Source organism: Chrysochloris asiatica, unplaced genomic scaffold (assembly GCF_000296735.1).
Source record: "Chrysochloris asiatica unplaced genomic scaffold, ChrAsi1.0 scaffold00194, whole genome shotgun sequence".
Classification (NCBI taxonomy): domain Eukaryota; kingdom Metazoa; phylum Chordata; class Mammalia; order Afrosoricida; family Chrysochloridae; genus Chrysochloris; species Chrysochloris asiatica.
The window spans coordinates 2,312,189-2,325,897 of NW_006408712.1; the positions used below are offsets into that span (position 1 = coordinate 2,312,189).

The 13,709-nt window shown below is 38.1% G+C and overlaps 1 protein-coding gene across 1 annotated transcript in view; it reads right to left on the bottom strand.

Annotated features, from left to right (window-relative positions):
- TRIM9 (tripartite motif containing 9) overlaps nucleotides 1-13,709 on the bottom strand; it is a 145,749-nt gene that overhangs the window by 37,657 nt on the left and 94,383 nt on the right. The window contains exon 4 of the mRNA XM_006872349.1: nucleotides 1,560-1,670. Within this exon, the coding sequence (XP_006872411.1) occupies nucleotides 1,560-1,670 (111 nt within the window). The remainder of the gene's footprint in view (nucleotides 1-1,559; nucleotides 1,671-13,709) is intronic.

Sequence of the window (13,709 nt, forward strand, 5' to 3'; positions counted from 1 at the left end):
TTTATGAACAAGTTATCTAAGGAGTTGTAAGTTTAAAAAGTATTCTTTGAATTATGAATACAGGTTCATTTCAAATACATCTAGTGAAAAAGAAAAATATATTTATCTCACCCCATTCATTATTAGGATATATTTGAGTTTGACATGTTTTCAATATACTGTTTCTATTACAAGGACATAAAAGTTCCCAGTATCTGGGAAACTGAGAAAAATATATATATACTCCTTCCCATCTATGAACAGAAATTGATGAGACTTTTACGTATTTTCCAAGTGCTCTTTGTATTAACAAAGTTGAGACTATTTCTGAGGCATTGTTTTTTGTTCTTTTTTTAATAAAGAATTTTTCTTTTTTGTTTTTTTTAACTGCCTTCCCCATCATCCTTGTTAGCATGTGTCTACCCTCTAGCCAGTGAATAATTCTCCCTTCCTTCCCACCCCTGGTAACCATCATAGAAGGTTTCTTTTAGCATGGCAACCTTTGCTTTGTTGACTTTTTACAATAGTAGTCTCACACAATATTTGTCCTTCTGTGATTGATGAATTTCACATAAGGCTGTAATCTTGGCAAGAGATCACCAGGCCTTTCTTTTGAGGTACCTCTGGGTGAGTTCAAACTACTAACCTTTCAATTAGTAGTTGAGAACTTAACTACCCAGCAACTGGATTTAATAGACAAACCTGAACATATGATCATACTGCTATGACAGTTGAACTAAAATCTAAAACCTTTAAAAAATGATATGTTGGCAATGAGTTAATCCTAGTAGAGCCAACAACCCTAATAAGATCCTAATGAGTTGTTTGCTATCCTATCAAGATCTTGAAAATGAATTTTATAAAATAGTTTAGAGAAGCTACACTATAAAGTGGAATTTCTTACATTTTCAGAATACCATCTTAATGTGGTTGTCACTTTATTCTTTGGTAGAAAATTCTTCCATTTCATTCCTCATAATAAACAGCCTCGCTCTATCACTTTGCCAGTTTAGCAGAATGGGAGCTGGGAGGGGTCTGCAGGTGCCTTAACGAAAGGTCCCTTATCACTGCAGTTAAAACCGAACTAGAATTGACTGGATGGATAGTTACTAGATAGATCAGAGTATCTACTAAAACAGTAAACACCAAATAAGTAATGACACATACAAGAAGACCTTCAGCATACAGGGGAAGTTGCTGACTTTCTGGCAGACACCTTGTGTACCTTTATTTAGGCATCTCCACTTGGCAAAACTGTCTGAGACATATTAATGGAAAATGACCCGATTCTTAGGCAAGGCAATAACACTGCTTTGAAAGAACTTACAAGGAATTATGTTTTCAAGATTAAACACAAGAAAACAAACTCCCCTGCATGTCTCAGGCTTGGAGCACCTGGTGGTAGAGATTTTCAGGACGCCTGTGGGGCTCAGCAGGCATTCACATACAATGGAATTGAAGACAGAGGTTCCATTAGGGAAACATCATGTTGAGCCAGTCGTGGGGAGTCTGTCCTAGGCATCCTAGACTTTGTTCTATGGAGCACTTAGAATCTAAAACAGAAATGAATTGGTACTTACCTGCAGGAAGCCACTGGGATCATTTTCCTTGATCACCTCCAGGCAGTATTCCATGAGACCTGTAGTCTGGCGCAACTTCACTGTGCAATGAGAGATCTGATCTCGAACCACCTAGGATTGATTAGAAAATAGAATGTGGCACAGTGGGCAAACTGGGCCTTTGGAAAGATTCTCCAAACTAGAATCCAACAGCATCATGTGATGTAACCACATTTATGAAGATCTTCTGTGGTAGTGTCTGCTGTGGACAAGAACTTTGGAAGACAGATTGGGTAATGCCTTTGAATGGGAATGGATAACAACAGGATCGATCCTCTGAACAGAATGCAGATGCTGAAACCCTTACTAATTGTGTATAATTCTGGTTACACTGGCACATCAAGATACACTTTCCCACCCCTTCACTTTTCTGGGAAGTGCTGCCTCCATTGTGAGAGACCTTAGAGAGAATCTGCAAAGGAGCTGTAGCTCTACAAAGCGCTGCTACTCTGAGAAATAGCCCCCTATCTTCCTCTGCCCTCAGCCAGTCCCTTCTGAAGGACAGAAAGTCATTTCGTTTTGATTCATTCATTTTGGTGGAAGCTCAAGGGCTGAGGTGGATTTTCTGAAAGACAATGAGATTCTAGGAAATGGAATGATACAGAATTTTCTAGAAGAACCTACTTAGAATTTTAACCTACTTAAAACTCCTTTTGGTAAACAGTTTTAAAAGCTGTTTAATATGCCAAGCTGTGATTCTGCTTTAAGCTAGGAAAAAAAAAAAATCTGTCTGATGTGCTTCTCCCATGGGGAAATTGCCTTTGTTCAGTGTGGCTTTTCTTCAAAAGTTTCTTTCTTTAGAGGTGCTTGTCTTTTGTGTCCTCCTGCTCAGTGACCCAAATCCTGAAGTGGTTTTTGAAACATAGAATGGCATATGGACCTTCCAGGAACCTTAATCACTCATAGCCTTGGGATTTACAGTACTTTGCAGAAATTTTAAGATTTAGGGCTAAAAACTAAAAGGGGTTTTAATGACAGCTATTTATAAAATCTTTTTGTTCCTTCTTTTCATTTTTTATTATAAATTCATTTTCCACTAGATATTATTTAGACCTAGTTTAGAAAACAAGGACCTCTGGTAGCATAGTGTTCAAAACTATCAGCATTACATGGGAGAAAAATGAGGCTTTCTGCTCCCATAAAGATTTACAGCCTCGGAAACCCTATACAGCGTTAGTATGAGTTGGAACCAACTCCATGACACATAACCACCACCACCAGTTTAGAAAACAACTGGAAAATAGATGAAAACAAAAAAAGCAAGTAACGTCACCACCCTAAAACACAATTTTGGGCTTCAGGTATGGTACTATAGCATCGGCACTGGGCGGCAAACCACAAGGCAGGCAGTTCAAACCCAGCAGCTGCTCCCTGAAAACCCTATATAGGGTCACTGAGTTAGAACTGACCGGATGACACTTACATGACAAGAACAGTACACAATTCTAAGGCTCTCTGGTGGCGCAGTGGTAACCTGCTCAGCTGCTAACGGAAAGTTCAATGGGTCGAGCCCAACAGCAACTCCACAGGAAAAAGATGGGGCAATGTGCTTATGGGGCTTTTCGACTGTCTTGTAGTGTCACTGAGAGTTGGAATCCACTTGAAGGCTTTGTTGTTGTTGTTTTTGGTTAAGGCAAAATTTTATAGCAGTTTGGTATTTCCTTTTACTTTTTTCCTGAGCTCTGGTAGCGTAGTGGTTACGAGTTGGGCTGCCAACCGCAGGGTCAGCAGTTTGAAACTACCAGCAGTTCTGCGGGAGAAAGATGAGGCGTTCTGCTCCCGTAAAGATTTACAGCTTCGGAAACCCTGTGCAGGGTCACTATGAGTCGGAACCGACTACACGGTACTTAACAACAACAACAACAACTTATTTATAGTTGCATTCACAATATGTGACCAATTTTCTCCTCACATTTCCCATGTTTCCATGAGTCCTACATGTCATTGGATACATAAACATCCCATTGAGTAGATATGCCATAATTGATTTAACCATTCCTGTTAGTCTATGATTGGACATAAAAACTCTTACTAATTTCTTGATAACTAACTTATTACTGTTGGTTTTCTTTCTTATTGTTTTGTCAGATGATTTGTTACTGCTTTTTAAATTTCAGTTAAAATTAAAGCAACAGATAAGATTCAGAGTTTGGAATCTCTAAGAATAGATGAAAGAAACCAACATTGATTTAAAGTTTACTTGTTTGTCATTTTTAGTATTTTGTGACTTTTAAATTCACTGGTTGATTTATTTTTCTTTGTCATCCAGTATACTTTTGACAACTTACCACCACCATCTGTTAGTTTGGGCTCAAGGAATGCAAATTATTTTATTTTTTCATTCAGAAAGTAAGCAAGAATTTCTTAAGCTTCTGTTTCTTAAGACTAAAACAACAACCCACAAGTAAAACATTAAACAATTCATGACAGATGATCTATAGCTAACATAATAGCCCTCTCTGCTGTGTAAGGCTTAACTAACCTGTTCCCAGAAGATGTTTTTCTATCTGGTAGTCAGTGCATTAATAATGGCATGCAGCAAACCCTCAGCAATAACAGTTCATTATCCAACTGATTATAATACCAAGAGTCTGAATAACAGGAGTCCTGGTGTGGCGCTGTGGGTTAATGCGCCAGACTGCAAAGTCGTTTGAACTGCAAGGTTGACAGTTCAAGCTCACCAGCAGCTCCTTAGAAACCCTATACAGGGTTGCTATGGGTCAGAACCAACTGGACGGCACTAACAACAACAACAGTCTAAATAGCAAGCACGTATCATATTAGACCTAAAGGAGTGCTGGTGTGGCCCTATGTGTTAATGCACTAGACTGCAAAGTTGGTTTGAACCGCAAGATCAGCAGTTCAGTCTCACCAGCTGCTCCTCAGAAACCCTATACAGGACTGCTATGGGTTGGAACTGACTCAACAGCACTTAATAACAACAACATGAGACCTAAACACTATAACCCAAAGCGAGTGTGCTTTTAAGACAAAATAGGCTGAGTTGTTGTGGATATTTTTCAGGGCATGCAGCTCAGTGGAAATTTTATGACCTAAATGTGCTAAGATGAATACATTACTTGGTCCTATATAACTCTGTTTCAGCTTTTATAAATATTCCTGTTGAGCAGGTTTACTTGTCATGTTGATGGTGATGATGAAACTGTGTAACAGTTGGGGCTCTCTGCCCACCCTTAGGAAGCCTAAGTGTTGCACTGCCAAAGGTTGGGGAGTTTCAGCACTGGTTCCTTGTATTCTATAGCTCAAGTTATAGAATGGAAGGACTTAATATCCCTGAATTCTTGACTCTCAGTTCTCTTTCTACAATTGATTTTGGTCCATCTTTTTAGATTTTCATGAACCATTCTACAATGATCACAATAGCCTATAATAAAATCACTGCTGAAAGTGAAACTAAAAAGTTCCTAGAAATAACATTTTTTGGGTGTATTGTAATTGACTTCTAGTTTTTGAATTAATTTAGCAATGTTTCCCACTTTGTGGCAATCAGCCAGATAAGTAGATTACGTTGTTGCTGTTAGATGCCATTCAGTTGGTTCCAACTCATAGTGACCAACTCATAAAACAGAATGAACCACCACCCTATCATTTGCCTTCCTCACAGTCATTGCTATGTTTAAGCCCATTGTTTCAGCCACTAGAGTAATCTATCTCACTGAAGGTTTCCTCTTTTTCACTGACCCTGTACTTTACTAAGCATGATGTCCTTCTCCAGGGACTGGTACCTTCTGAGAACATGTCCAAAGTACATGAGATGAAGTCTTGCCCTTCTCAATTCCAAGGAGCATTTTGGCTGTACTTCCAAGACAGATTTATTTATTCTTCTTGCAGGTCATGGTATATCCAATATTCTTCTCCAACACCATAATTCAAAGTCATCAATTCTTCTTTAGTCTTCCTTATTCATTGTCCAACTTTTGCATACGCATGACTTGGATCAAGTGCCAATAGTTCTCAAAGAGACAATCTTTACAGTATTAATAGTTTTTATCTAGTTATATGTTTTTATAGCTTTTTCACTTGTTACTTTCTTCAATCCTCACAATTATTGCTATATTACTTTTACCACTTAATATTATTTATTTCTACGTGATAGTCATGAAGAGAAGGCCATATTACTTTTTTCCTTGAGTTAACATTTCTGTGCTCATTGTGGTGATACAACAGATGAACCCTTGTTACCATGTTTACACCTTGCAGAACTCAAGGGTTTCTTTTCTTAGGAAATGTGCAAGTTGCAAGAATGACCCAGGTAGGGTTTGGGAAAACAATCTTGTGCTTTCAGCTGCATTAAATACTAAATCAGTTCTCACGGGATAAAGAATTAATCTGTGGGCCATAGTTCAAAGAAGATTTTCACAATTTTATCACCAGAGTCAACCTCTGTTCTGGATAGCAAGTGACTCAATCATTTAAGGAGCTCTGGTAACGCAGTGGTTATGAATCGGGCTGTTAATCTCATCATGGTCAGTAGTTCAAAACTACCAGCTGTTCCATGGGACAAAGATGAGGCTTTCTGTGCCTGTAAAGATTTACAGCCTTGGAAACAGTGTACAGGGTCGCTATGAGTGGGAACCAATTCCACAGCATGTAACAACAACAACATCAATCATTTGAACAGTTTTATTTTGTTAAGTGGCTGATTTATGAAGGCCGTTGCATGGATCAGGGTAAGACAATGACAATAATTAGGAAACAGGTAGTCTGAAAATGCAGTGTTGTATCCTTTAGAATTGTATTCCTTCGAGTCACACACATTTTCAATAGCATAGATAACCATGATAGCTTATACTGTACAAATATAAATTTTTGTTCTGCTTATCCATTACAATTTTCCCATTCAACTCTGATAGGTCAGTCAGCTCTCATGAGTCAACCAGCACCAAGAACTAATGGTGACTTAAGAGAAATTTCATAATTTTAGCCAATTTTGACCTTGACACCTTTCCAACCTCCATTCACCACTCCATCTAACATGTGGTCCTTTTCTCATTATCTATAAAAGTATTTATAAATATTTCTTCTTATAATATTATCTCTCATCATGGATTCTGGAGGGATACCACTAATGAATTTTTAGATGAAGTAAATACTAACTCGGTCTCTCCTCTTTGATGGGATCATGTGAACCTCATCTTAAATATAATCTATCTCTTTCTTTTATAGTTTAACACACTTTTCCATAAGCTTACTACATGTTCTGTCATGTCTTGAACTAAAATGACCAACTGACACATGGAATTTACTCATTTGTGGATCATTAGTGAAATGCTTTGGTGGTTAGATTCATCTGGTAAAATATTCTTTTCTTTATCTCTAGAGTAGAGCATTATACACAATATTATCATTATATTACTAAAACACAAACCAGGCAGTTGCCATTCCGTAGATCCCAACTTATGGTGACTTTCTATTTGTCAGAGTATAACTGTAGTCTGTAGGATTTTAAAAGATTGATTTTTTGGAAGAAGACAACTTACCCTTTTTTTGGAGGCATCTTTGGGTGGTCTCAAATGTTCAAACTTTAGGTGAACAGCCGTGTGTATAAACTGTTTGCACCACCCAGAGACGGCCACTAAAATGTTGAGGCATTTAAGTTACAGTTGTTGTTGCTGTGAAGTGCTGTCGAATCGATTCTGTCCCATAGCGGCCCTATATAGGGTTTCCAAGGAGCACCTGGTGAGCTTGAACCACCGACCTTGCAGTTCAAATGACTTTGAAGTCTGACACATTAGCGCACAGTGCTACACATATGCCACCATTCTTCTACATGGTTTCATACACATATATTTTCCATTCTCTTGATATTAGCCTCTATACTGTTACTGTTACGTGCCGTTAAGTTGGTTCCAACTTATAGCAACCCTATATAGGATTTTCAAAGAGGGACTGGTGAGTTTGAACTGCCAACCTTGTAGTTCAACTCAACCTTGCAGTAGAGTACTTATTCTACAGTGCCACACCAGGACTCCAGCCTCTACACTAGTGTCATTAATTTACCCACATTGACATTTAATCATTTCAAAGGCAATTCTGATGCTTGAATTTTCAGTCAAGAAAAAGATTACTTAGGGCTATGAAGTAAAAAAAAAAAAACCTTTACCTGTTTTGAGATTGGCTTGAGATTTTAACAGTAAAGCTTAAAAAATCTGTTTCAGAAGTGTGAATGTCACCAGAAGCCTTATCAATAAGCATTGCATATATTTTAGAAAGCATGCTGTTAGGATAGAACACTGTGGCTCTGTAGAATCACCACTGGACTGCTAACCACAAGACTGGCAGTTCAAGCCACCAGAGGTTTGCAAGGAGAAAGATGAGGCTTTCTGCTCCTGTACAGATTTATAGCCTCAGAAACCCTACAAAGGGTCACTTTAAGTTGAAACTGACAACAACATCTTTGTACATAGAAGTCAGTGAGGAAGAAATAGAGCAATTTGGAGGGATAAGCCTATTGGTGTGGTCCCACCCACACAGGAGAACATAATGGGGGAGCTCAGAAATGTGACCCAATAATGTGGTGTTTTGTAGGGAATGAGGCGCAGTAAGGTTCAGTGGATTACCCCATCATGATCAGAGCCTGTGTCAAGTACCTAAGCAGTGTAGTCCACGGCTGAGTTTAGACAAAGAGAATTGGTACTGACAAAGTGGGTGTGGAGAGCGTTCAAGTGTTCATTCTCTAACCTAGGTGATACCTAGTTGTGTATGGTGGCATCCTGGTGATTCTATTGGGGACCCTGAGCTCTCTGTCCCATAGGGTCACTCCAGTGACTTTTATTTCTGCATGGTAGGGGAAGCAGAGGACCAAACAGTTTTCCAAAGGAAAGTCTGAAAGGGATACTCCATTAATGATGGATTTGTAATCAATAATAATTGTGGTTAAATTATTAAAGCTGACCTCCATAACTGAGGGCAGTTGAAGGTTTCAGGTTGTTCCAGAGTGTCTAGTTTTTCCCAAGTATAAGCATTGCAATGAATAAACAAGAATCTTTGTCATTAATTTTCTTGGGATTGAGTTGATTATTGGCTTGAATTTGTTGCTCTTTCATACTCTTGGTCTCATGCTGTAGGATCAGCACTGGACTGTGAACTTAAAGGTCAGCAGTTCAAAACCACCAGCTGCTCCTCAGAAATCCTATATAGGATTGCTATGAGTTGGAACCAACTCGACAGCACTTAACAAAAACAACAACAAATGGCTGTAGCCAGTCAAATCATATCTATTTTTAACTTCTTTGGGAGTGTATAGAAGCTTCTTGATCTCTCTCTCCTTTCCCCTATGTACTTTCCTTCCATGGTTTTGCTGATTTCAAATCAAAGAATTATTTCCTTATTATAAAGCAATGATGAAACAGTTGAAGTAAACAGTTTGACAAACCAATAACATTTCTAATGTAAATTTGCACTCAATGATACAGCTATGTAATTAATTTTTGCAAAAATAATGGGATTATACATAGCAGGCAATGTGTAGTAAATAATAAAGATAATGATGATGCTAATGATAATGATTCTAACAAAACCCAATAGCATGCAAAGACTCAAAAACAAGCTTTTTTTAGATAACTATTATTTGCATTTGGAGGTATTTTATAAATATTATTGAATCTCTGGTGTGGCATTGTAGGATAGATAGATAAGCACTGGATTGCAAGTCAGTTTGAACCACATCATCAGTGGTTCAAACCCACCAACTACTCCTCGGAAACCCTACACAGGGTAGCTATGAATCAGAAATGACTGGATGGCACTTAACAACGACAACAGTTATTATCCCTCATCATCTGCTTTGGGTCATTTTGTTGGCATGTTAAATTTACCAAGCACTCATGGAAATTAAAGGTTAAAATTGTTTTAGAATCTTTTTGAATAACTATATGCTTCTCTTTCAAACAATCAGAGTTGAAAGGTAACCAATCACCTTGTACTATTCAATATATTCATTCTAAATATTGGTGAGAGAACATGTTTAAGCAGATTTCAGAATTATTTCAATTTTTGAATTTTATAAAAGATAATTCTTTGCTATTTCTTTGGGCTTACCAAAGGAAAAATTACATTTGTAGAGTTTTGGTAGAAAGCATAGATATCATTAGTGCACATTTTAATTTAAGTGTTGTGACAAATTTCTTGTGAGGATCATGGTACGGAAATTTTAGAGCTTAGTGAGCAAAGGAAGATCAGGGGAGGATATTAACAAATCACAGAAAGGACAAGAAGCTGGGATCCAGGCTACCCTGCTAAGTGTTGGGATACTACCCAAGTAGTTCCAAAATATGAGTGAGTAATATCTTTTTCTTTTTAACATTTTATTGTGAAAGTTTATATAGTATTCAGTCAATAATTGACACACACATTATTCAGTCAATAATTGACACACAAATTGTTCTGTGACACTGATTGAAATCCCTGCAATGTGTGAGCACTTGCTTCATTGCTTCCCTGGAGTTCCCATTGCCATTCTATTTTGTTTCCTTGTTACCCTGTCTTCGCATTTTTGTTTTTTGGCAAATATTGTCCACATTCCTCATGTGTGCTATTGTTTATTTTATGTTGTAAGGTGCCATTGAGTCAGTACCGACTCATAGTGACCCTGTGTGCAACAGAACAAAACACTGTCTGGTCCTGGGTCAGCCTCACAGTCGTTGCTATGCTTGAGCCCACTGATGTTGCCACTGTGCCAGTCCATCTCGTTGGGGGTCTTCCTCTTTTTCTCTGACCCTCCACTTTACTAAACATGATATCCTTCTCCAGTAACTTGTCCCTCCTGACAATATGTCTGAAGTATGAGAGACGAAGTTTGGTCACCCTGGCCTCCAAGGAGCACTCTGGCTGTACTTCTTCCAATACAGATTGATTTGCTCTTTGGCAGTCCATGGTACTTTCAATATTTTCCTCCAACACCACAACCCAAATGCATCAATTCTTCTACAGTCTTCCTTATTCACTATCCAACTTTCACTTGTATGTAAGGTTATTGAATATACCATGGCTTGTGTCAGGTGCACCTTATTACTCAAATTGACATCTTTGCTCTTCAACACTTTAAAGAGGTTTTGTGCAGCAGATTTGCCCAACGCAATACAGTGTTTGATTTTTTTGACTGCTGTTTCCATGAGTGTTGATGGTTGATCTAAGCAAACTGACATCAACAACTTCAATCTTTTCTCCATTTATATGGATGGTTTTTATTGGTCCAGTTGTGAGAATTTCGGTTTACTTACATTGAGATGCAACCCATACGGAAGATTGTGGTCTTGGATCTTTATCAGTAAGTATTTTATTTTATTGTCCTATTATTTGGCTCAAAGTTAGAAAGATGCCACAGGGCAATAGTCTGTGGTGCTCTCCAGTCTCTTTCATGACTACAAGTCAGTCTTTTTTTTTTTTTTTTAATTTGAATTTTATTCTACATTTTTTGACCATTCTAATTGAGACATTCAGTTTTGGTCCTGGTTAGAGTGGTCGATGGTGGTAGCCAGGAATCATCTACTACTTCAAGTCTCAGATTAGAGAGGTTGTGGTTTATGTGGGCATTACCATTAGTTCTTTGGAGTAAATTCTCCTTTGAGTCTTTGCTTTTCTTCATTCTTTTTTGCTCCAGGTGGGAAGAGACCAATAGTTCCTTCTGAGACGGCCATGCACAAGCTTTACAATCCCAGACACTACTCACCACACTAGGATGTAGAACATTATCTTTATGAACTGCATTTTGCCAGTTGACCTAGATGTCTCCTGAGACTATGGTCCTAAGTCTTCAAGTCAAGTAGTTCAGAGCATATGTCACAGTCTCAATAACTGTGCTCCCTATGCGTTCTATTATGTATATGATTACACAGGTTGTTGTTAAGTGCCATCAAGTTGGTCAGACCCATAGTGACTCCATATAGGGTTTCTGGGGAGTGGCTAGTGAACTTGAACCACCTACCTTGTGGTTCAAATTGACTTTGCAGTCCAGTGCATTAACTCACATGTATATAGAAATATTCATATCAACCATATCTATATATGTACCCAGGTGTACTCCCATATGGCCTCCTTCACCTATTTAGCATGTATATTTACCTAGGTATCTACTCACAAATTGTTTGTTATTACTATTGTTGGAGGATTGCATACGTTAAGAGCATTTATTTCTAATAGGGTTGCTAGGATTTGGAATCAACTCGATGGCAGTGGGTTGGTTGGTTAGGTTTGTTCTAAAGTTTTCTTCCATGAACTTTATCATTTCAAGTTTTACATTAGGACTCCTAATGTGGTACTGTAGGATCAGCACTGGACTGTGAACCACAAGGTCAGCAGCACACATGAGGAATGTGGACAATATTTGCCAAAAAACAGTTTTCTTCAAATGGATAACCAGTTTGTCAGCACCATTTTTTAAAGCCACCATCTTTTCCCCAAAAGCTCTAGGGGACTGTGGGCTAGGTGTGTTGGGCTGCAAACTGCACAGTCAGAGGTTCAAAACTACCAGCTGCTGTGTGGGTGAAAGATGAGACTGTCTGCTCCCATAAAGATTTATAGTCTTGAAACCCAATGCTGTAGTTTTACTCTATCCTATAGGGTTGTTAGGAGTCAGAATTGACTCAATGGCAGTCAGTGTGAGAGGGAGATTTTCCCCCATTTAATGCACTCTGACCCTTTGTTGAAGATCAACTGTCCTTAATGTGGATAGATTTACTTCTAGGTTCTCAATTATATTTCATTTGTCTCTGTGTCTGTTGTTTTACAAGTACCAGGCTGTTCAGACTAAAGTGCAGGTTTTGAAATTGGGAAGTGGGAGGCCTCCTACTTTGTTTTTCTTCTGTAATAATTTTTGCCTTAGCTGAGGTCCCTCTCTTTTCTACATAGAGTTGGTGACTAGTTTTTATATTTTGTTAAAGAATGTTGTTGGAATTTGGATTGAGATTGTACTGTATCTATAGATCACTTTGGAGAGTACTGACATTTTCACAATGTTTAGTCTTCCTAACCATGAACATGGTATGTTTTTCCAGTTGTATTGGTCTTTTTTGACTTCTTGCAATAGCGTTTTGTAGATGTCTTTGTAAAAATTTTTTATGTTCCTGGCTAAATTTATTCCTAATTATTCTGTCTTTTTTTTGGGGGGGAGGGGCTATTATAAATGGTATATCTTCCTGATTGTCTTTAGGGTGTTCTCTTTGCTAGTATAAAGAAATCCAACTGATTTTTGCATGTTGATCTTATACCCTGCCACTATGCTGAGTCTTTATATTAGTTCCAGTACTTTTCTGTGAATCCTGTGGGGATTTTCTATGTAATGGATCATATCTGCAAATAGGGATAGTTCTACTTCTTCCTTACCTAGTTGAATGCCTTAGCAAGCACAAAAAAATGTTCCTTACCATAACTTCTGCTCTTTGCTTTCATTCACCACATTCTGAAAAAAGATACTTGGCTCAAAGCAGTATAGTATTAACTGTAATTTACATTTTAAACACTGTTCCTAAAATATTACAACATCTGCATATGTTTCAAAGTCTTAAATAGCTCAGTAAACTTGTGAACTATTTTAGAAACCTAAAACCCATTGCTGTGAGTTGATTCTGACACATCTTCCTCCTGTGGAGTGGCTGGTAAGTTTGAGCTGCTGACTTTTCGGTTAGTAGCTGAGAATTTAACTACTGCACCACCAGACAACCTGAACTATGGTCAATTACAAACATAGGTCACTAAAGAATGTCCCAGATTGAGGGACAATCAGACCTATACATTGGCTAATTCTACACTGTGAATATGCTATTATAGAACATAAGCTTTGGGAGCACTTCTTCAACATACTGAACAAAACCTTATTTCTAGTCATTATCTATCAACAACAACAACGATGGTAGTAAGAGTAAAACCTGTTGCTTTTGCATTGATTCTGACTCCTGATGACCCATGGGTTTTAGAATAGAACTATACTTGATATAAGGAGCTCTGGTTTATACTCGCTAGAAGGAGCTCTGGTAGTGCAGTGGTTACAGATCAGGCTGCGAACCTCACGGTCAGCAGTTCGAAACTACCAGCTGTTCCGCCGGAGAAAGATGAGGCTTTCTGCTCCCTTAAAAATTTACACAGTCAGAGGTT